Source organism: Xenopus tropicalis, chromosome 8, assembly GCF_000004195.4.
Source record: "Xenopus tropicalis strain Nigerian chromosome 8, UCB_Xtro_10.0, whole genome shotgun sequence".
In the NCBI taxonomy this organism is placed as follows: Eukaryota; Metazoa; Chordata; class Amphibia; order Anura; family Pipidae; genus Xenopus; species Xenopus tropicalis.
The window spans coordinates 9,676,796-9,699,758 of record NC_030684.2 but is presented as its reverse complement, the minus strand read 5'-3'; the positions used below and the strand labels follow the sequence as shown (position 1 = coordinate 9,699,758).

General features: G+C 46.7%; 1 protein-coding gene across 7 annotated transcripts in view; it reads left to right on the top strand.

Annotated features, from left to right (window-relative positions):
• Positions 1 to 22,842, top strand: part of gsn (gelsolin) — a 40,056-nt gene extending 17,214 nt beyond the window's left edge. For 3 of the 7 annotated variants that reach the window (XM_031890468.1, XM_031890466.1, XM_031890469.1), the window contains 17 exons: positions 512 to 716; positions 1,755 to 1,909; positions 3,048 to 3,209; positions 4,875 to 5,024; positions 8,226 to 8,315; positions 10,455 to 10,587; positions 10,680 to 10,768; positions 11,242 to 11,457; positions 11,577 to 11,710; positions 14,585 to 14,675; positions 17,814 to 17,828; positions 20,387 to 20,557; positions 20,737 to 20,911; positions 21,068 to 21,189; positions 21,291 to 21,368; positions 21,578 to 21,638; positions 22,498 to 22,842. In XM_031890468.1, the coding sequence (XP_031746328.1) occupies positions 521 to 716; positions 1,755 to 1,909; positions 3,048 to 3,209; positions 4,875 to 5,024; positions 8,226 to 8,315; positions 10,455 to 10,587; positions 10,680 to 10,768; positions 11,242 to 11,457; positions 11,577 to 11,710; positions 14,585 to 14,675; positions 17,814 to 17,828; positions 20,387 to 20,557; positions 20,737 to 20,911; positions 21,068 to 21,189; positions 21,291 to 21,368; positions 21,578 to 21,638; positions 22,498 to 22,661 (2,202 nt within the window). In that variant the 5' untranslated portion in view covers positions 512 to 520 and the 3' untranslated portion in view covers positions 22,662 to 22,842. The remainder of the gene's footprint in view (positions 1 to 511; positions 717 to 1,754; positions 1,910 to 3,047; positions 3,210 to 4,874; positions 5,025 to 8,225; positions 8,316 to 10,454; positions 10,588 to 10,679; positions 10,769 to 11,241; positions 11,458 to 11,576; positions 11,711 to 14,584; positions 14,676 to 17,813; positions 17,829 to 20,386; positions 20,558 to 20,736; positions 20,912 to 21,067; positions 21,190 to 21,290; positions 21,369 to 21,577; positions 21,639 to 22,497) is intronic. The other 4 variants (XM_031890470.1, XM_031890467.1, XM_031890471.1 and 1 more) reach the window with 2 other exon arrangements.
• The last annotated feature ends 121 nt before the right edge of the window (positions 22,843 to 22,963 follow it).

Sequence of the window (22,963 nt, the reverse complement as noted above, 5' to 3'; positions counted from 1 at the left end):
AACAGAGGGCTAGTTCACGGTCCCTCAGACTATTGGGGGGCTGGACTATAGTTAGTCCTCAAACTATGGCCCCCGCTGTGTCCTTATCCCGGCTACTACCCGTCTGCCTCAACGTGGTCCTTGGCCCCAGCGCAGCAGGGGAGGGGGCTGGTAAATGACCTTGGGAGGCCCGTAGTTTGGGGACCCCTTCTTTAATGTGTTGCAGCAACCTGTTCCCTCTAGTGGCCTGGTTGGTCCACCATTGAACCCAACTGTTGGCCCTACAAGTTTCCGTATCTTCAAAATAGTGAAGGACCTTTTTAAATTGTAAGCTCAGGGGCTCTGGGACTGTCGTTCCTATGGGGTTTCATGCCTTTCTCGTGTTGCAGGACTACACCTCCCACCATTCTTCATTTCTAATCAAGTTCAAGCATGATGGGAGTTGTAGGCCAACAACATTCCCCAAGGTTAGGAAGTAGGGCGTTAGTAGGACCCCATTTTTAGCGCACGTTCTTTCTTCCTTCCCACCCAGCCTTCAGAAATGGTGGTTGACCATCCCGAGTTCGAGAAAGCCGGAAAGGCCCCGGGGCTCCAAGTATGGAGAGTGGAGAAATTCGATTTGGTGGCCGTTCCTCAGAATCAATATGGATCCTTCTTCACCGGGGATGCCTACCTTGTACTCAGCACCATCAAGACTCGCTCTGGGAACCTACAGTACGATCTTCACTACTGGCTAGGTAAGCACGTTTAACTTCCCCTTTAATTTTCATTTCCCTTTTTTTTTTTTTTTTTTTTTTTATGACAACTGGAGACAGGACAATATTAATAAAATAATTAGATCTTTATTGTAATCAAAAGAGGAAACTTGCCTGGGAAACAAAGAGAAGTGTGATTCCCTGTATATAGGGCATATGGGTATCTACACCCCCTCCTGTGTTACTGGAACTCCAGTAAAGAGCAATTGTATTCATTTGCTTGAATCTCATTGGTAGAGGCTTATCGGCCAATCAGAAACAGGATGGGACCTAAGCCCCCATACACGGGCCGATTCTAGCTGCCGATATGGGTCCCTTAGACTGATTCGGCAGCTAATCGGCCCGTGTATGGGCACTACCGACGGGCCTGCCCGACCGATATCTGGCCTGAAATTGGGCAAATATCGATCGGGCAGGTTAGAAAATTCAGTCGGTATCAGCTAGTTGATGCGGTCCCCAAACCGACTGCCCCATTGCCGCCAATATAAATCATCGTTTGGCCCCAGGTTATCCCCCACCCGTAGGTGGGGATATCGGGTGAAAATCTGCTCGCTTGGCGATCTCACCAAGCGAGTGAATCTCAACGTGTATGGGGACCTTTTAAGGTCCCTTAGACCGATTCAGCAGCTAATTGGCCCGTGTATGGGCACTACCGATGGGCCTGCCCGACCGATATCTGGCCTGAAATCGACCAGATATCGATTGGGCAGGTTAAAAAATCTAATTGGATTGGGGACCGCATTGGCTCGTTGATGTGGTCCCCGGACCAACTTTGTCTGTACCCACCGTTATAATTCGATCGTTTGGCCCCAGGGCCATCTAATTAGCCTGGATTCTCCCGATAGAGCCCACACGTAGTTGGGGATATCGGGAGAAGATCCGCTCGCTTGGCGACATTGCCAAGCGAGCAGATCTGAAGGTGTATGGCCACCTTTAGAAGGCCATCATTGTCTACGTGGCCACCCCATGTTTTGGGTGTCTTTATTTTTACGTTGGTTTGTTCTGTCCCTTTTATCTCAGGGGATGAGTGCACTCAGGATGAAAGTGGATCGGCTGCCATTTTCACAGTGCAAATGGACGACCATCTAGGAGGACAGCCCATCCAGAACCGGGAAGTTCAAGGATATGAGTCCTCCACATTCTTGGGATACTTCAAGCCTGGCATCAAATACAAGGTGGAGAGGAATGCAGAGCTTTAAGAATGGTTGTGCAACCGTATTGCTTCCCTTAGGCAGTACAGAATGTATACTTTTCAACTTGTCCACAGTATGGGGGTACAGCTTATTGTGTGCCCAGAACATTCCCTCTCTGTATATTTGTATTTATACATATGGGTAGGGGGTGCCATAGTGTTTCCCTTAGACAGTACAGTATGGGGGTACAGCTTATTGTGTGCCCAGAACATTCCTTCTCTGTATATTTGTATTTATACATATGGGAGGGAGGTGCCATAGTGTTTCCCTTAGACAGTACAGTATGGGGGTACAGCTTATTGTGTGCCCAGAACATTCCCTCTCTGTATATTTGTATTTATACATATGGGTAGGGGGTGCCATAGTGTTTCCCTTAGACAGTACAGTATGGGGGTACAGCTTATTGTGTGCCCAGAACATTCCTTCTCTGTATATTTGTATTTATACATATGGGAGGGAGGTGCCATAGTGTTTCCCTTAGACAGTACAGTATGGGGGTACAGCTTATTGTGTGCCCAGAACATTCCTTCTCTGTATATTTGTATTTATACATATGGGAGGGAGGTGCCATAGTGTTTCCCTTAGACGGTACAGTATGGGGGTACAGCTTATTGTGTGCCCAGAACATTCCTTCTCTGTATATTTGTATTTATACATATGGGTAGGGGGTGCCATAGTGTTTCCCTTAGACAGTACAGTATGGGGGTACAGCTTATTGTGTGCCCAGAACATTCCTTCTCTGTATATTTGTATTTATACATATGGGAGGGAGGTGCCATAGTGTTTCCCTTAGACAGTACAGTATGAGGGTACAGCTTATTGTGTGCCCAGACCATTCCTTCTCTGTATATTTGTATTTATACATATGGGTAGGGGGTGCCATAGTGTTTCCCTTAGACAGTACAGTATGGGGGTACAGCTTATTGTGTGCCCAGAACATTCCTTCTCTGTATATTTGTATTTATACATATGGGTAGGGGGTGTCATAGTGTTTCCCTTAGACAGTACAGTATGGGGGTACAGCTTATTGTGTGCCCAGAACATTCCTTCTCCGAGTTCTTCTTTCAAGGGAAGTTAGAACCCACCGATAAAACCTTACGCTTCAATCCTTTGATTTAAGGCTGGAGGCGTGGCTTCAGGTTTCACGCACGTGGTACCAAATGAGGTAGACATTAAGCGACTCCTCCAGGTGAAAGGCCGCCGTGTTGTTAGAGCCACCGAGGTTCCCGTGAACTGGGACAGCTTCAATCAAGGAGACTGCTTTATTCTCGACCTTGGGAATGTAAGTGTTTTCTGCAATGAGAAGTGGGCTGTAGGGCTTCTGTGGCTTGAGTCACATGAGTACAGGTACATACCTTAAGTTTACTAAAAAAATCAATAAAACATGAAATAAACCCAATAGGGCTGTTCTGCCCCCAATAAGGGGTAATTATATCTTAGTTGGGATCAAGTACAGGTACTGTTTTATTATTACAGAGAAAAGGGAATCCTTTAACCATTAAATAAACCCAATAGGGCTGTTCTGCCCCAATAAGGGGTAATTATATCTTAGTTGGGATCAAGTACAGGTACTGTTTTATTATTACAGAGAAAAGGGAATCATTTAACCATGAAATAAACCCAATAGGGCTGTTCTGCCCCCAATAAGGGGTAATTATATCTTAGTTGGGATCAAGTACAGGTACTGTTTTATTATTACAGAGAAAAGGAAATCATTTAACCATTAAATAAACCCAATAGGGCTGTTCTGCCCCCAATAAGGGGTAATTATATCTTAGTTGGGATCAAGTACAGGTACTGTTTTATTATTACAGAGAAAAGGAAATCATTTAACCATTAAATAAACCCAATAGGGCTGTTCTGCCCCCAATAAGGGGTAATTATATCTTAGTTGGGATCAAGTACAGGTACTGTTTTATTATTACAGAGAAAAGGAAATCATTTAACCATTAAATAAACCCAATAGGGCTGTTCTGCCCCCAATAAGGGGTAATTATATCTTAGTTGGGATCAAGTACAGGTACTGTTTTATTATTACAGAGAAAAGGGAATCATTTAACCATTAAATAAACCCAATAGGGCTGTTCTGCCCCAATAAGGGGTAATTATATCTTAGTTGGGATCAAGTACAGGTACTGTTTTATTATTACAGAGAAAAGGAAATCATTTAACCATTAAATAAACCCAATAGGGCTGTTCTGCCCCAATAAGGGGTAATTATATCTTAGTTGGGATCAAGTACAGGTACTGTTTTATTATTACAGAGAAAAGGGAATCATTTAACCATGAAATAAACCCAATAGGGCTGTTCTGCCCCCAATAAGGGGTAATTATATCTTAGTTGGGATCAAGTACAGGTACTGTTTTATTATTACAGAGAAAAGGGAATCATTTAACCATTAAATAAACCCAATAGGGCTGTTCTGCCCCAATAAGGGGTAATTATATCTTAGTTGGGATCAAGTACAGGTACTGTTTTATTATTACAGAGAAAAGGGAATCATTTAACCATTAAATAAACCCAATAGGGCTGTTCTGCCCCCAATAAGGGGTAATTATATCTTAGTTGGGATCAAGTACAGGTACTGTTTTATTATTACAGAGAAAAGGAAATCAGTTTTAAAATTCTGTATTATTTGATTAAAATGGAGTCTATGGGAGACAGGCTTTGCGTAATTTGGAGCTTTCTGGATAATGGGTTTCCGGATAAGGAATCGGATACCTGTAACAAGAAGTGGATATTTCTGTGCAAACTTAAAAGGAGTCATGTTTTCAGACTAATATTCCCCCCGCCCCGGCCAAAAGTTACATCTTGATCTGAGGGTCCTATCCCAATATTCCATAATGCCTTTCTGTAGAGTTGGGACAAGGCTGTAGTTTCTGGTGGTCCCTGTTGACGTGTACAATTGGGACGTCCCGGTTTAACTCACATGTGGTTTAATTACAGGAAATCTACCAATGGTTTGGGTCGAAATCCAACCAGTTTGAGAAACTGAGAGCCACGGCAGTTGCCAAGGGCATCCGGGACACGGAAAGGAACGGAAGATCCAAGTTGTATGTGGTGGAAGAAGGGATGGAGAGAGAGAAAATGATTGAGGTGATTGCTTATACCACGGCCTGTCCTATATGGGCCATTAGCCACTGCCACATAAGCGGTTTTAAATGTGATGTTAATCCAAACCCATTGTTCATTGCAGTACCCCCTCCTCCCTGTCCCACCTCCAAAAAGAGCTTAGTTACTTCCAGGGCCGTCATCAGTAATAATGGTGCCCCCATACTACCAAGCTAGCCATGCTCTTCCCAATTATTGCCCTCTGGTCACCTGGGCCCCCTGGTGGGTGGACATCCCACCTACTCTTGCACAAGCCTCACCCCTTTCCAAAACCCACTAATCTCATTTTTCCATCTTGGAGTCTCCTCTGCCAAGGACCCCCCTGACTGCAGGGACCACCTTACCCCCTGATGGCAGCCCTGGTAACTTCCTATAGGGTTGCCAGCACTGACCCAGCATTGCCACCATTGGCCCAGCATTGCCAGCTCCATCTTGCACGGCACCAGTTACTTTTTACCATCTTTGGAGCTCTTTATAAACTGCTTTACAAGCCAGTTTTAGTGCCCAGAGCTGTTAATTAGCCACCGTCAGTAATAATGGTGCCCCCATACTACCAAGTTAGCAGTTCTCCCCCCAATTATTGGCCCTCTGCTCACCTGGGCCCCCTGGTGGGTGAACTCTGCCAACAAGTAAAATTGGACCTGAATGAAAAAAATGCCACCCAGCCACTCCCCATGCTAAACCTCTGCCCACAACCTACCTACTCTTGCACAAGCCTCACAACCCACTAATCTCATTTTTCCATCTTGGGGTCTACTCTGCCCCCTGATGGCAGCCCTGGTAACTTCCTATAGGGTTGCCAGCACTGACCCAGCATTGCCGCCCTTGGCCCAGGATTGCCAGCTCCATCTTGCACGGCACCAATTACTTTTTACCATCTTTGGAGCTCTTTATAAACTGCTTTACAAGCCAGTTTTAGTGCCCAGTTTAATTAAAACTATTATAATCTTATTTATTGCTCTGCCATGGCCCCAGGTCCTGAGTTTGAGCACCACCGTCCCCATCTGTAATCTCCAAATACTGATAAACCTGGAGGTTCTAAAATTCAAGTCCATTGTGCATCTTTTTTTTTTTTGTTTTTTTTACCCAGGCTTCAACATCTTGAACTCATTTTGAGTGTATTTATTTATTTTACTGCTCCGATTATAGAAATAAGAAAAAAAAAGAGACCCCTTCTGGGCCTCGGTGCTGTAAATAGAGACGTGCAGTTGAGGTTTGCATAGTTGGAGAGTTTGGGGTTTCTTTTGGCTCTCTGAGAGCACGTGCCCCACTTTGATTGGCATTTGTGGGGGAAAGAGGAGCTTATGGTGCCCAGCTCTGTTACTGAGAAACCACTGGGGGACGTGGCTCCCCGGAGGGGGGTGGCAACACTATAAATTAAGTGTAGCCAGTAGTCTCGGGAAGGGTGGGGGGGCCTGAGTGCTTGTACCGGCCCAAAGCAATGGCTTCGGGGGGAGACACAGGGTGCCAGTGTAGGGGCCGGTGTTTATCCCCCGGCCCTTGTGCCATTAGCCAAATCCATGTCTTGCACAGATCTGCTTCACCTTGATAGGTAAAGCTGCGACGTCACAATGGGTGCAGCCCTGGCCTGTTCCATTCTGTGCACCCTGTATTCTCTGTCCTCCATGTGGCCCCCTGCCCTTAATTCCAGCTTTCTGTGCCCTACACGGCAGGCAGTAGCTAGAAACCATGCTGAGTGATGCAATTATTTAATAAATCCCTCGCTCACAATGAAGGTGTCAAGCCTCATAACTTTTAATAGCAGATTATCCTTCTGCCATGCAGGGCCCTTGGCCTCGGGGCTGGGAGGAAACTTGGGTATGTCACTTGCAAATATCTGTATATTCAAGGCACTTCCCTCAGCTGGTTGGTGTGCCCCCTGCTGGTGAGTCTTTAGGAATACATCCTAGAATGATATCTACGCAGTTATTGGCTCGTCCATTTACCTGTGCCACTTTCTCTGACTCCAGGCCTGGACTGGCAATCTGTGGGTTCTGGCAAATGCCAGGGGGGCTGCTGTAAGATGCCATAGACACTCACTATTTATTGGGCTGGGGGGGCTGTTTGTGCCTCTGGGTACTGGGAATGCCGGGGGGGCTGTAAGGTGCCACAGACAGTCACTATTTATTGGGCTGGGGGGGCTGTTTGTGCCTCTGGGTACTGGGAATGCCAGGGGGCTGTAAGGTGCCACAGACAGTCACTATTTATTGGGCTGGGGGGGGGCTGTTTGTGCCTCTGGGTACTGGGAATGCCAGGGGGGCTGTAAGGTGCCACAGACAGTCACTATTTATTGGGCTGGGGGGGCTGTTTGTGCCTCTGGGTACTGGGAATGCCAGGGGGGCTGTAAGGTGCCACAGACAGTCACTATTTATTGGGCTGGGGGGCTGTTTGTGCCTCTGGGTACTGGGAATGCCAGGGGGGCTGTAAGGTGCCACAGACAGTCACTATTTATTGGGCTGGGGGGGCTGTTTGTGCCTCTGGGTACTGGGAATGCCAGGGGGGCTGTAAGGTGCCACAGACAGTCACTATTTATTGGGCTGGGGGGCTGTTTGTGCCTCTGGGTACTGGGAATGCCAGGGGGGCTGTAAGGTGCCACAGACAGTCACTATTTATTGGGCTGGGGGGGCTGTTTGTGCCTCTGGGTACTGGGAATGCCAGGGGGGCTGTAAGGTGCCACAGACACTCACTATTTATTGGGGCTGTTTGTGCCTCTGGGTACTGGGAATGCCAGGGGGGCTGTAAGGTGCCACAGACAGTCACTATTTATTGGGCTGGGGGGGCTGTTTGTGCGTCTGGGTACTGGGAATGCCAGGGGGGCTGTAAGGTGCCATAGACACTCACTATTTATTGGGCTGGGGGGCTGTTTGTGCTCTGGGTACTGGGAATGCCAGGGGGGCTGTAAGGTGCCACAGACAGTCACTATTTATTGGGCTGGGGGGTCTGTTTGTGCCTCTGGGTACTGGGAATGCCAGGGGGGCTGTAAGGTGCCACAGACAGTCACTATTTATTGGGGCTGTTTGGGCCTCTGGGTACTTGCAATGCCAGGGCCTATTTGGAATCCCAGTCCAGACCATCATGATGTTTGTATCCCCCCTCTTTTCTCTTTTGGGGTTCTGAGCAATAGAGAGTTTATAAAGCAGCGACACGCTGGCACTGATTCAACTCTCCTGCTGTGATTTCTCCTAGGTTCTGGGACAGAAGCCAGATTTGCCAGAGGGACCAGCGGATGATATTAAAGCCGATGCTTCCAACAGGAAACTTGCAAAGCTTTATAAGGTAAGAGCCCAAGCCAGCGTGTCCCTCAAGCGATCTCACAGGTTACAGAGCGATGGCAATATAAACTGGTATTGTTATTTCTTCCTTTATGAGGAAAGACACTTAAACCATTTAAATGAATAAGTAGATTATGTTCTAACCCAATAGGTCACCTCTGGCTGTAGAGCTGCTTGTACTGGGGCGAAGCCTTCCCCCAACCCACAGGGACACATTTCCTTACAGATGGGCTCATTGTTCTCTAATTGCTTTGTTATTTTTTCATGATATTGGGTCAGCTTTGTTCATTAAAAAACGTGCTGTGGGTTCTGGGGTATTATACATGGAATTGGCACTGTAATACCCCAGAACCCACAGCAGGATAAATACAGAGCCAATTCCATGTATAATACACCAGAACCCACAGCGGGATAAATACAGGGCCAATTCCATGTATAATACCCCAGAACACACAGCAGGATAAATACAGTGCCAATTCCATGTATAATACCCAGAACCCACAGCAGGATAAATACAGCGCCAATTCCATGTATAATACCCCAGAACCCACAGCAGGATAAATACAGCGCCAATTCCATGTATAATACCCCAGAACCCACAGCAGGATAAATACAGTGCCAATTCCATGTATAATACCCCAGAACCCACAGCAGGATAAATACAGTGCCAATTCCATGTATAATACACCAGAACCCACAGCAGGATAAATACAGTGCCAATTCCATGTATAATACACCAGAACCCACAGCGGGATAAATACAGTGCCAATTCCATGTATAATACCCCAGAACTCAAAGCAGGATAAATACAGTGCCAATTCCATGTATAATACCCCAGAACCCACAGCAGGATAAATACAGCGCCAATTCCATGTATAATACCCCAGAACCCACAGCAGGATAAATACAGTGCCAATTCCATGTATAATACCCCAGAACCCACAGCAGGATAAATACAGTGCCAATTCCATGTATAATACCCCAGAACCCACAGCAGGATAAATACAGTGCCAATTCCATGTATAATACACCAGAACCCACAGCAGGATAAATACAGTGCCAATTCCATGTATAATACCCCAGAACCCACAGCAGGATAAATACAGTGCCAATTCCATGTATAATACCCCAGAACCCACAGCAGGATAAATACAGTGCCAATTCCATGTATAATACCCCAGAACCCACAGCAGGATAAATACAGTGCCAATTCCATGTATAATACCCCAGAACCCACAGCAGGATAAATACAGTGCCAATTCCATGTATAATACCCCAGAACCCACAGCAGGATAAATACAGTGCCAATTCCATGTATAATACCCCAGAACCCACAGCAGGATAAATACAGTGCCAATTCCATGTATAATACCCCAGAACCCACAGCAGGATAAATACAGAGCCAATTCCATGTATAATACACCAGAACCCACAGCGGGATAAAAACAGTGCCAATTCCATGTATAATACCCCAGAACTCAAAGCAGGATAAATACAGTGCCAATTCCATGTATAATACCCCAGAACCCACAGCGGGATAAATACAGGGCCAATTCCATGTATAATACCCCAGAACACACAGCAGGATAAATACAGTGCCAATTCCATGTATAATACCCCAGAACCCACAGCAGGATAAATACAGTGCCAATTCCATGTATAATACCCCAGAACCCACAGCAGGATAAATACAGTGCCAATTCCATGTATAATACCCCAGAACCCACAGCGGGATAAATACAGTGCCAATTCCATGTATAATACCCCAGAACCCACAGCAGGATAAATACAGTGCCAATTCCATGTATAATACCCCAGAACCCACAGCAGGATAAATACAGTGCCAATTCTGGGGTATTATGCATATTCTGGAATATTGGTCCTGTATTTATTCTACCGTGTGTTCTGGGGTATTATACATGGAATGGAATGTTCACTATATTTGTTCATCCATGTGGTCTGAAACTTTAAATATACATGTGCCAAAGCTGAAAGAATACATGAGATATATATATAGATTATATATTAGTATTTATTTGTGTTTAGTTGCAAATTGAGGTTAACTGTGTGTGTAGTAGCCTAAAGGGTCTTTGAATGTGAAGCTTTCTCTATGGATTTAACCTCTCCTTTTCCACCTTACAAGGTCTCTGATGGAAAGGGTGCCATGACGGTGTCTCTAGTGGCAGATCAAAACCCCTTCACCCAGGCGGCCCTCAACTCAGATGACTGCTTTGTACTTGATCACGGCTCAGATGGAAAGATCTTTGTATGGAAAGGTTTGTATTCGTGAAGGCATATTGTGGGTGTCTGGGGATTCGGAGTATCTAGACCCACATCAGTGTCCTAACATTTTAACCTATGTCTCTAGGAAGGAATGCCAACATGGAAGAGAAGAAAGCTGCACTAAAGACTGCCACTGAATTCATTTCCAAGATGGGCTACCCAAAGCAAACTCAGGTGGGTCCTGGCATCTCCTGGCTTTGTAATGCCAGGCTCCCAAACCAGCATTGATTTGCATTACTTATATCCATAGCTTTGTTACCAATACCACATGTTGATCCTTTAGGGGACCTCAAACCAAAAAAGGTCCAAGAACTATTGCTGTAGACCAGGTGTCCCCAACCTTTCTTACCCATGAACCACATTCAAGAGTTGGGGAGCAACAAAGGCATGAAAAATGTACCTGGGGGTACCAAATCAGGGCTGTGATTGGTTAACTGGCAGCCCCTATACGGACTGGCAGCCTACAGGAGGCTCTGTTTGTCTTTATACTTGCCTCCTCCATTCAAAAATAAGCGCCTGTCTAGAGGCCACCAGGAGCAACGTTGAAATGATTGAGCCACTGGTTGGTCCAAGCTGCTGTAGACCCTTCTGTTTGGGTTTTCATTGGTTCTTGTGTCAGGGTTACAATATTCTCTATTTTCCCGCAGGTCCAAGTGTTGCCAGAGAATGGCGAGACTCCCCTGTTCAAACAGTTCTTCAAGAATTGGAAAGACAAGGAGGCCACCGAGGGCATGGGTGTTGCCTACGTCCCCCACCACATCGCCAAAATTGAAAATGTGCCTTTCGACGTCAGTGGTCTACACGAATCCCCGGCCATGGCTGCCCAGCACGGCATGGTGGATGATGGATCTGGCCAAAAACAGGTGAGTTTTAATGCCATGATCAGAATCCATTGATTGGTCTTCTTACCTTCAGTCACTAGGGGGCAGTTGGGAATCGTGCACTTCATGACCCACAAGATGATCATTTGTTATTTTACCAGATTTGGCGTATTGAAGACTGCAAGAAAGTTCCTGTTTCTAAATCCCTTTACGGCCAGTTTTATGGTGGAGACAGCTACATCATTCTGTATAATTATAAGCACGGCGGAAAACAAGGCCAGATCATCTACACATGGTAGGGTATTGCATTGTGGGAATCTCTTGACCCTCCATGGTTAATTTGACCATCTCTTTGGGTTCAACATGGGTCTCCAGTATTTCCCACCATCCATTTTTCATTCTGCTTAAGAAGATCATGGCCTCTTCTGTTGAAAAGCAGCCTCACAGCTTGGTGCTACCACCACTATCCTTTACCACAGGTATTAGTGGGAGGTGGGCAGTTGTAGATTTGAACCACACATTGCTTTGAATGTTGGCCAAAAAGCACTTGGTCTCGTCTGACCACCAAACCTTTCCCAGCCCTTGTCCCAGCTGAGGCAATGTCATGCTTTTTTTTGCTATATATACTATAGGGAGCTATATATACTATAGTGGGGTAGCTATAGGGAGCTATATATACTATAGGGGGGCTAAGTATAGGGGGGTATATATACTATAGGGACCTCTATATGCTATAGGGAGTTATATATGATATGGGGGCTAACTATAGGGAGCTATATATATACTATAAGGGGCTTACTATAGGGAGCTATATATATACTATAAGGGGCTTACTATAGGGAGCTATATATATACTATAAGGGGCTTACTATAGGGAGCTATATATATACTATAGGGGGCTAACTATAGGGACCTATATATGCTATAGGGAGCTATATATGCTATGGGGGGGGGGTAAATATAGGGAGCTATATATACTATAGGGGGCTAACTATAGGGACCTCTATATGCTATATAGACCTATATATGCTATAGGGAGCTATATATGCTATGGGGGCTAACTATAGGGAGCTATATATACTATAGGGAGCTATATATACTATAGGGGGCTAACTATAGGGACCTAAATATGCTATAGGGAGCTATATATGCTATGGGGGGGGGGTAACTATAGGGAGCTATATATACTATAGGGGGCTAATTATAGGGACCTCTATATGCTATATGAACCTCTATATGCTATTGGGGCTAACTATAGGGAGCTATATATACTATAGGGAGCTATACTGTGTATACTATAGGAGCCTAACTATAGGGAGCTATACTTATATACTATAGGAGGCTAACTATAGGGAGCTCTATATACTATAGGGAGCTATATATGCTATGGGGGCTAACTATACGGAGCTCTATATACTATACGGAGCTTTATATACTATACGGAGCTATATATACTATAGGGAGCCCAGCCAAGTTAAGCGTGCTGCTGCTGCTGGATCAGATCACAAGACTTTGCTTTTCTCAGGAAATGTATATTCAGCCGCCAGTAGGCATGTGGCCAAAATAACCAGCAGGTGTCATTGTTTAAGCATCATTATATTAGCAGTTGATGGCTGCTATCTTGCATACCAGGGGAAAACTAATCAATGTAAACGTCCCATCCTGGTTGCCAATTGGCTGCCATAGCGGGAAGCAATGCTACTTGACCCCGCTCTAGGTAGCCAATCAGATGTGCCAAGTCTGTGCATTCCAGTTACCCTGGTTAGAGCGGTGTCTGTGCGTAACTGTCACTAGATGGCACCCTCGCATCACTTTTACTTTCTCTTTCCGCCAGCGTGACCAGCAGTTTTTCACTGACTGTGCCCCATAAAGGGGCGGGGGTGTTTCCTGGTAAATAAAGCCAGCTGTTAAAGGGACATGGTTTTGTTTTTAATTCTTTATGCAATTTAGAGTTACTCTCTGTGCATTTATATCTTTTTATCCCAAACTTGCTTTAGCCATCACTATGGGACACCTGGGGTCTGCAGAGCAAGGGCCACTTTTCCCATGAGCCTCTGTTATTGCTCTTTCGTGACTTCTATTCATAGAGGGTGCCCTCCATACCATCTAAATATCTATTGGGCAGTGTGGTCTTATTAGTAACCTTTATAACTCCCTTAAGGGGGTCAGACACTCTTTGGTTTCTAACTGATTGGCCCGCGGCCTCTTCCTATTGATTTCTATTGGCCAGGGGAGTGTATAGAATATTTGCCCTTTAATGACCTGATTATTTAAAGAAGTGGTTAACTTTTAGTATGTTATAGAATGGCCTACTCTTAGCAACTTTTCAATTGGTCTTCATTTTTTATTTTGTATAGTTTTTTAATTATTTGCCGCCTTCTTCTCCTTCTCCTTCTTCTCCTCCTTCTTCTCCTTCTTCTCCTTCTTCTCCTTCTTCTCCTCCTTTTTCTTCTCCTCCTTCTTCTCCTTCTTCTCCTTCTTCTCCTTCTTCTCCTTCTTCTCCTTCTTCTCCTTCTTCTCCTCCTTCTCCTTCTTCTCCTTCTTCTCCTTCTTCTCCTTCTCCTTCTTCTCCTTCTTCTCCTTCTTCTCCTTCTTCTCCTTCTTCTCCTTCTTCTCCTCCTTCTCCTCCTTCTCCTCTGACCCCGGCGACCAATAAACTGTTCCTCTGTGAAGCTACAGTTTTATTTTTTTATTACTTATCCTTCTATTTTGTCCGTCTTCTATCAATATACCTGTCTCTCTTTCAAACCACTGCTTGGTTTCTAGGTTAAACTGGAGCCTAGCAACCAGATAGCTGCTCAAAATCTACACTGGAGAGCTGCTAATTCAAATACCGCAAATAATAAATAATGAAGACCAATTGCAACTTGCCTCAGAATAGAACTGTCTACATCATAATAATAGTTAATTTAAAGTTGAATAACCCCCTTTAAGAACTTCAGTAGTCACACACTAGCGGCATTCCATTCCATTACACCGGTTTAGCCGGGAATCCAAGCTCATGAGTCACACTGAGGCCGGTTATGAAAGCAGTTTGTAGTCACATGGTAATGGCCGACCTTTGCTTCAAGGAGTGCACTGTCTGTATCCGACTGTTGCATCACTGTTTCCTTTGTGATGGGAAATTATGACTCCATAATGGCGGTGATTAATGGCTGTTCCATTGCAGGCAAGGGGACGAGTCGTCAAAGGATGAAGTTACCGCCTCGGCCATCCTGAGCGCCCAGCTGGACGAGGAGCTTGGCGGGACCCCAGTACAGGTGACTTATAAATGGCACTAAATTCATATTTCCATAGAATACATGGCATGTATTATTATTAACATTTATTTATAAAGCGCCAACATATCCCACAGCGCTGTACAATAAGTGGGTTACATACATTGGACATACAGAGTAACATATAAAGCAATCAGTAACCAATACAGGAGGGGAAGGGAGCCCTGCCCAAAAGAGCTTACACTCTACAAGGAGTAACATATAAAGCAATCAGTAACCGATACAGGAGGGGAAGGGAGCCCTGCCCAAAAGAGCTTACACTCTACAAGGAGTAACATATAAAGCAATCAGTAACCGATACAGGAGGGGAAGGGAGCCCTGCCCAAAAGAGCTTACACTCTACAAGGAGTAACATATAAAGCAATCAGTAACCAATACAGGAGGGGAAGGGAGCCCTGCCCAAAAGAGCTTACACTCTACAAGGAGTAACATATAAAGCAATCAGTAACCGATACAGGAGGGGAAGGGAGCCCTGCCCAAAAGAGCTTACACTCTACAAGGAGTAACATATAAAGCAATCAGTAACCGATACAGGAGGGGAAGGGAGCCCTGCCCAAAAGAGCTTACACTCTACAAGGAGTAACATATAAAGCAATCAATAACCGATACAGGAGGGGAAGGGAGCCCTGCCCAAAAGAGCTTACAATCTACAAGGAGTAACATATAAAGCAATCAGTAACCGATACAGGAGGGGAAGAGGGCCCTGCCCAAAAGAGCTTACACTCTACAAGGAGTAACATATAAAGCAATCAGTAACCGATACAGGAGGGGAAGAGAGCCCTGCCCAAAAGAGCTTACACTCTACAAGGAGTAACATATAAAGCAATCAGTAACCGATACAGGAGGGGAAGGGAGCCCTGCCCAAAAGAGCTTACAATCTACAAGGAGTAACATATAAAGCAATCAATAACCGATACAGGAGGGGAAGGGAGCCCTGCCCAAAAGAGCTTACACTCTACAAGGAGTAACATATAAAGCAATCAGTAACCGATACAGGAGGGGAAGGGAGCCCTGCCCAAAAGAGCTTACAATCTACAAGGAGTAACATATAAAGCAATCAGTAACCGATACAGGAGGGGAAGAGAGCCCTGCCCAAAAGAGCTTACACTCTACAAGGAGTAACATATAAAGCAATCAGTAACCGATACAGGAGGGGAAGAGAGCCCTGCCCAAAAGAGCTTACACTCTACAAGGAGTAACATATAAAGCAATCAGTAACCGATACAGGAGGGGAAGGGAGCCCTGCCCAAAAGAGCTTACAATCTACAAGGAGTAACATATAAAGCAATCAGTAACCGATACAGGAGGGGAAGGGAGCCCTGCCCAAAAGAGCTTACAATCTACAAGGAGTAACATATAAAGCAATCAGTAACCGATACAGGAGGGGAAGGGAGCCCTGCCCAAAAGAGCTTACAATCTACAAGGAGTAACATATAAAGCAATCAATAACCGTTACAGGAGGGGAAGGGAGCCCTGCCCAAAAGTGCTTTATATGTTACTCCTTGTAGAGTGTAAGCTCTTTTGGGCAGGGCTCTCTTCCCCTCCTGTATCGGTTATTGATTGCTTTATATGTTACTCCTTGTAGAGTGTAAGCTATCAATAACCGATACAGGAGGGGAAGGGAGCCCTGCCCAAAAGAGCTTACACTCTACAAGGAGTAACATATAAAGCTATCAATAACCGATACAGGAGGGGAAGGGAGCCCTGCCCAAAAGAGCTTACACTCTACAAGGAGAAAGGTTTGAGACACAAGGTGTGAACGTACCTACAGTATATCTAGAAGCCTTGCAGGGCTGTGACATGGTAGCCACTGTCCCATTTTATGGTTGGTTGCTGACTCCATAGGCAACGCAATATGGGTGTCTTTGGTCAGATTGGGCCCCTGTATTGGGGAAAAATTCCATAATAAAGCATAAATAATGATATACAACATCCATTGCTGAATGTTGAGAGAGAGAGAGAGAGAGGTCATTGGTCATTGGTCGGGCAGGCACCATGTTGGCCAGTACATAAAGTGAAAAGGAGCTGCAGTTCATTGGGGCCTTCTGGTGGAACAATAGAAAGGTGGCCATATGGTATCCGTCCATACGGTCTGCAAGCTGATTGGTTGGGCTACTGTTACCCCCTCTCTTACAGAATAAGTACTGGAGCCCCGTTAGTAAGAATAAAATAAGGATAAGACCCTTTATATTTATAATAGAAATATTCTAGAGCACATATTATGACCGGCAATCGGATCACGAGGCTCGGAGTCTTATGACAAGAACCCATGACTCTATATTGCCTGGGAAGGGATGGAAAGCTTTTAGTGGCTGTCGGTTATTGGCGAGATAACCTATCATATGGCTTTATTACACGTGATTAGTGGATTCATGAAGATGCTGACGCCCAGGTTGAAGTGAACATTGGACTCCTGATAAAGGTATAGCCATCTGTATGAGACAAGAGGTGTCCTACTTCTACTCTACGGCTGTCCTACGGCACATTGGCACTGCTATGGCTCAATATCTCTCCCTATACATTTGGCTGCCAGCTCCGGCACCTCTGCCCCGGGTAGCACCCAACAGAAAAGCCCACCCCAGTCCGTGTCTCCATTGGCCAAACTGTAGAACCCTGAAGACTGTGTTGGGCTGTCTGGGAACTGCCCAAAGGCCCAATGTGGCCCTGAGTTAATAGAGTTGGGTTTTACAATCTGAGCAAGGTGAGTGATCACTCAAGGGCTTGAGATTGTTAGCTCAAGTGCCAAATGATAGCTCAGCCCTGATTTGGCCAATCCATTCAAGGGTTCTTCTCGTTTGGCAAGCTTGCCAAAGCAATAGGGGTGTATGTGGCCACCTTGGCCCATCTGCTGCATGCAGCACCACTTTCTTAAGGGTCCAAGGGTGTCATTGCCCCCATTCTTACTACAAACACTATTACTTCTGGGCTCAGGGGCCTTGTCGGCATCATGGCAGATCTCCCAGCAGGCCCTGGGGTTGTCCTACTAGTTACGCCAATGGCATGCAATGAGCCTCAGCCCCCCGTGCTATGTAATAACACATATATTGTGGTAAGTCTGAGTGCAATAAATGTGCTTTGAGTGGGTGTCCTTACCCCTGTGCCCCTCTCTTTCCCCTGCAGGGCGCAAGGTCGCAGGTATAGTGCATGTGTGTGTGCGGCACGGATCTGCTTGTGTGGCACTAACACCACTAGCCGTGTGGGTTTTGCTGTGGATTCTCACTTTGTGCAGCACTTTGTACTGATAAATGGAAATCTCCCTCGTTAAGTGTCCTCGCTATCTCCCTATAGCCGGGACTCTGACCCGGAGCTGCCTGTAATGTCTTCCAATGCAAACCCTTTCCCTTCCTAATCAGTAGCTTTATTTATAGGGTCCATGGAAAGTGTGTGTGTGTGTGTCTGTGTATCTGTGTGTGTGGGGCTATATTTCCATTATTTTCTGGTTACTAGCATTAATAACACATTAATTAGAATTGGTTGTTTGGTACATGCAGAACCTCAACTGTGTGCCCCTCCCCTTCCCCTCTGTCTGGGCAGGGTCCCTCTGTGTCTCCCCATTCTGTATGTGCCCCTCGCCTTCCCCTCTGTCTGGGCAGGGTCCCTCTGTGTCTCCCCATTCTGTATGTGCCCCTCGCCTTCCCCTCTGTCTGGGCAGGGTCCCTCTGTGTCTCTCCATTCTGTATGTGCCCCTCACCTTCCCCTCTGTCTGGGCAGGGTCCCTCTGTGTCTCCCCATTCTGTATGTGCCCCTCACCTTCCCCTCTGTCTGGGCAGGGTCCCTCTGTGTCTCCCCATTCTGTATGTGCCCCTCACCTTCCCCTCTGCCTGGGCAGGGTCCCTCTGTGTCTCCCCATTCTGTATGTGCCCCTCGCCTTCCCCTCTGTCTGGGCAGGGTCCCTCTGTGTCTCCCCATTCTGTATGTGCCCCCCCCTCTGTCTGGGCAGGGTCCCTCTGTGTCTCCCCATTCTGTATGTGCCCCTCACCTTCCCCTCTGTCTGGGCAGGGTCCCTCTGTGTCTCCCCATTCTGTATGTGCCCCTCACCTTCCCCTCTGTCTGGGCAGGGTCCCTCTGTGTCTCCCCATTCTGTATGTGCCCCTCGCCTTCCCCTCTGTCTGGGCAGGGTCCCTCTGTGTCTCCCCATTCTGTATGTACCCCTCACCTTGCCCTCTGTCTGGGCAGGGTCCCTCTGTGTCTCCCCATTCTGTATGTGCCCCTCCCTCTGTCTGGGCAGGGTCCCTCTGTGTCTCCCCATTCTGTATGTGCCCCCCCCTCTGTCTGGGCAGGGTACCTCTGTGTCTCCCCATTCTGTATGTGCCCCCCCCCCTCTGTCTGGGCAGGGTCCCTCTGTGTCTCCCCATTCTGTATGTGCCCCTCACCTTCCCCTCTGTCTGGGCAGGGTCCCTCTGTGTCTCCCCATTCTGTATGTGCCCCCCCCCCCTCTGTCTGGGCAGGGTCCCTCTGTGTCTCCCCAGTCTATATGTGCCCCTCACCTTCCCCTCTGTCTGGGCAGGGTCCCTCTGTGTCTCCCCATTCTGTATGTGCCCCTCACCTTCCCCTCTGTCTGGGCAGGGTCCCTCTGTGTCTCCCCATTCTGTATGTGCCCCTCACCTTCCCCTCTGTCTGGGCAGGGTCCCTCTGTGTCTCCCCATTCTGTATGTGCCCCTCACCTTCCCCTCTGTCTGGGCAGGGTCCCTCTGTGTCTCCCCATTCTGTATGTGCCCCCCCTCTGTCTGGGCAGGGTCCATCTGTGTCTCCCCATTCTGTATGTGCCCCTCACCTTCCCCTCTGTCTGGGCAGGGTCCCTCTGTGTCTCCCCATTCTGTATGTGCCCCTCGCCTTCCCCTCTGTCTGGGCAGGGTCCCTCTGTGTCTCCCCATTCTGTATGTGCCCCTCACCTTCCCCTCTGTCTGGGCAGGGTCCCTCTGTGTCTCCCCATTCTGTATGTGCCCCTCGCCTTCCCCTCTGTCTGGGCAGGGTCCCTCTGTGTCTCCCCATTCTGTATGTGCCCCTCACCTTCCCCTCTGTCTGGGCAGGGTCCCTCTGTGTCTCCCCATTCTGTATGTGCCCCTCACCTTCCCCTCTGTCTGATCCAATTCAGTGAAAAAACATCTCTCACTTTTTATCACATGAAAACTATCGAATTCTATGGGTAAAAACAAAACTAAAGAGTTCTCGCCTTAACTTGAATTTCACCCATTGGTTTTCACGTGAAAAACCATAAAATAACGTTTTCCTTATAGTTCTGACCCCGGCTCCTTCCTCATCTGTAAAAACGAAACTATAGTATCTCCCAAGCAGGAAGCCAAGGGTTGCGGTTGGCTGTGCTACAGTTCTCTGAGGTGTTTTGTGCATATAATATCCAACGTGTAGCTGCTTCCCCGGCTTCTCTGCACTATGGCAGCTCCTACCTGCCCCCCCTATTAATTCTAAGCACTGTATTTCCCCAGTTACCCCTACTGGGAGGCCACTCTGTGCACCTCCCTTCATTTATTTTCTATCTGTTTATGTGCCTAGTGTGCTGAATTCCCAATGTAATAACTTACTGCTAATAAAAATCAGATTAGCTGCAGTACCGCATCTCTCCATTTGGCGGAGCTGGTATTTTTCTCTCCCATTGAGACTACAGTTGGGGTTTTGTGCCCCAACAGAAGACCTGGTCTCCTCCGAATGTAACTCCCCTGTTTCTGTACCTTCAGGTGCGGGTCGTGCAGGGCAAGGAACCGGCCCATCTAATGAGCCTGTTTGGTGGGAAGCCCATGATTGTCAACAAAGGTGGAACTTCAAGAGAAGGCGGTCAGACCAAGGACGCGGACGTCCGCCTGTTCCAAGTCCGTGCTTCCTCCTCTGGGTTCAGCAGAGCAGTAGAGGTGAGGAATGGTCTCTATGAGCTTGGCCATAGGCCACTCGGCCATAGTTGCCCAGCTATTTCATTCTGAAGGCCCTATGAAGGTCATGGAGCTCTCAAGTGTCCCAACATGACTATTCTTGGTTACCTGAGTATGTTCAGTATATAAGGGGTAGTAACACCACTATATGTCTGTCCCAGGTGGATTCTACAGCCAGCAATCTGAACTCCAACGATGCCTTTGTGCTGAAGACCCCCTCTGCCGCCTACCAGTGGGTTGGCCAAGGTTCCACCGATGCTGAAAAGAAGGGAGCCCAAGAGCTATTGGCGGTGTTGGGAGTCTCTGCGTCTGAGATACTGGAAGGCCAGGAAACTGGTACGTGAGCGTTGGGTTCCTCCTTGTCCGATACGTATAAATAGAGGGGTTTGTTTATACAGAGCTCATCTGTGCTTCAATACAATATATTAATGTCCTTCCACTTGCTACGACCTTTATTTTTTTGGTGATCTGTTGCTGCTTATTTGCTTACAGATGACTTCTGGGCGGCGCTAGGCGGTAAAGCAGATTACCGTACCTCGGCAAGACTAAAGGACAAGTTGAACACCCACCCCCCTCGTCTGTTTGCCTGTTCCAACAAGACCGGCCGCTTCATTGTACGTTGAATTAGAGAAATGATGATGGGAGGGAATTGTGAAGCTTAAGGTTCTGTAGAACCATCGGAACACTGGTTCATCCCATAACTCTTATTTTCTAGATTGAGGAGGTTCCAGGAGAAATATCTCAGGATGATCTCGCTACCGACGACGTCATGCTGTTGGACACTTGGGATCAGGTGATTGCTTGGGAGCGGGAACTGCCAGCCTTCCTATGGATCCTTAGCCTAATCTATCAAGGGGTCTTAATATAATATTATATTTAGCCCCACCAATTGCATGTAGTGGCCTTGGGGCACATAGTTTATACCCACTAGCAGGGTAATAACTACCAGTTTGTATCACTGTTAGTATCGCTTTATATAAACCATACCTTCATTTTGCTCAGGTCTTTGTCTGGGTGGGAAAAGAAGCCCAGGAAGACGAGAAGAAAGAGGCTATAGCATCGGGTGAGTAACAATGGATATCTGTTATATTAGAACCATAGTGTTTCCCTTAGACAGTACAGTATGGGGGTACAGCTTATTGTGTGCCCAGAGCATTCCTTCTCTGTATATTTGTATTTATACATATGGGAGGGAGGTGCCATAGTGTTTCCCTTAGACAGTACAGTATGGGGGTACAGCTTATTGTGTGCCCAGAACATTCCTTCTCTGTATATTTGTATTTATACATATGGGAGGGAGGTGCCATAGTGTTTCCCTTAGACAGTACAGTATGAGGGTACAGCTTATTGTGTGCCCAGAACATTCCTTCTCTGTATATTTGTATTTATACATATGGGTAGGAGGTGCCATAGTGTTTCCCTTAGACAGTACAGTATGGGGGTACAGCTTATTGTGTGCCCAGAACATTCCTTCTCTGTATATTTGTATTTATACATATGGGTAGGGGGTGCCATAGTGTTTCCCTTAGACAGTACAGTATGGGGGTACAGCTTATTGTGTGCCCAGAACATTCCTTCTCTGTATATTTGTATTTATACATATGGGTAGGGGGTGCCATAGTGTTTCCCTTAGACAGTACAGTATGGGGGTACAGCTTATTGTGTGCCCAGAACACTCCTTCTCTGTATATTTGTATTTATACATATGGGAGGGAGGTGCCATAGTGTTTCCCTTAGACAGTACAGTATGGGGGTACAGCTTATTGTGTGCCCAGAACATTCCTTCTCTGTATATTTGTATTTATACATATGGGTAGGAGGTGCCATAGTGTTTCCCTTAGACAGTACAGTATGGGGGTACAGCTTATTGTGTGCCCAGATCATTCCTTCCGTTCCATTGATTCTATTTGTTTCCCTTGCAGCCTACAAGTATATTGAGAGTGACCCAGCTAATAGGGACAAGAGGACCCCAGTTGCCATCATCAAGCAAGGATTTGAGCCCCCCACATTCACAGGCTGGTTCCTGGGTTGGGAGACAGATTACTGGGATATCAGCCCCCTGGAGAGAGCGCTGGCAGACCTTTAATGAGACGGGCCCTTCCCGTGGGTCTCTCTGTGCCTTTACCGACTAGGAGACGCGCTCAGCCAGAGACTGTTCCTAGCCCCACGTAGCTGTGCAATAACCAAAGTACCCCCCCAGTTTGTACCTCGCCCCCTCTTGTACTATTGGAATATTTAAAAGCAATAAAGCAAACACATGTTCTACACCCGGGGGCCGGGGGCTTTTTCTTTCCCAGGGGTAAAATGATAGTGATAATAAAGGCAAAGTGTGTGGCATTGCCCAATAGCCAGAGGGCTTCTCTCCGTGCCCGGCCAGCACTTTAGTTT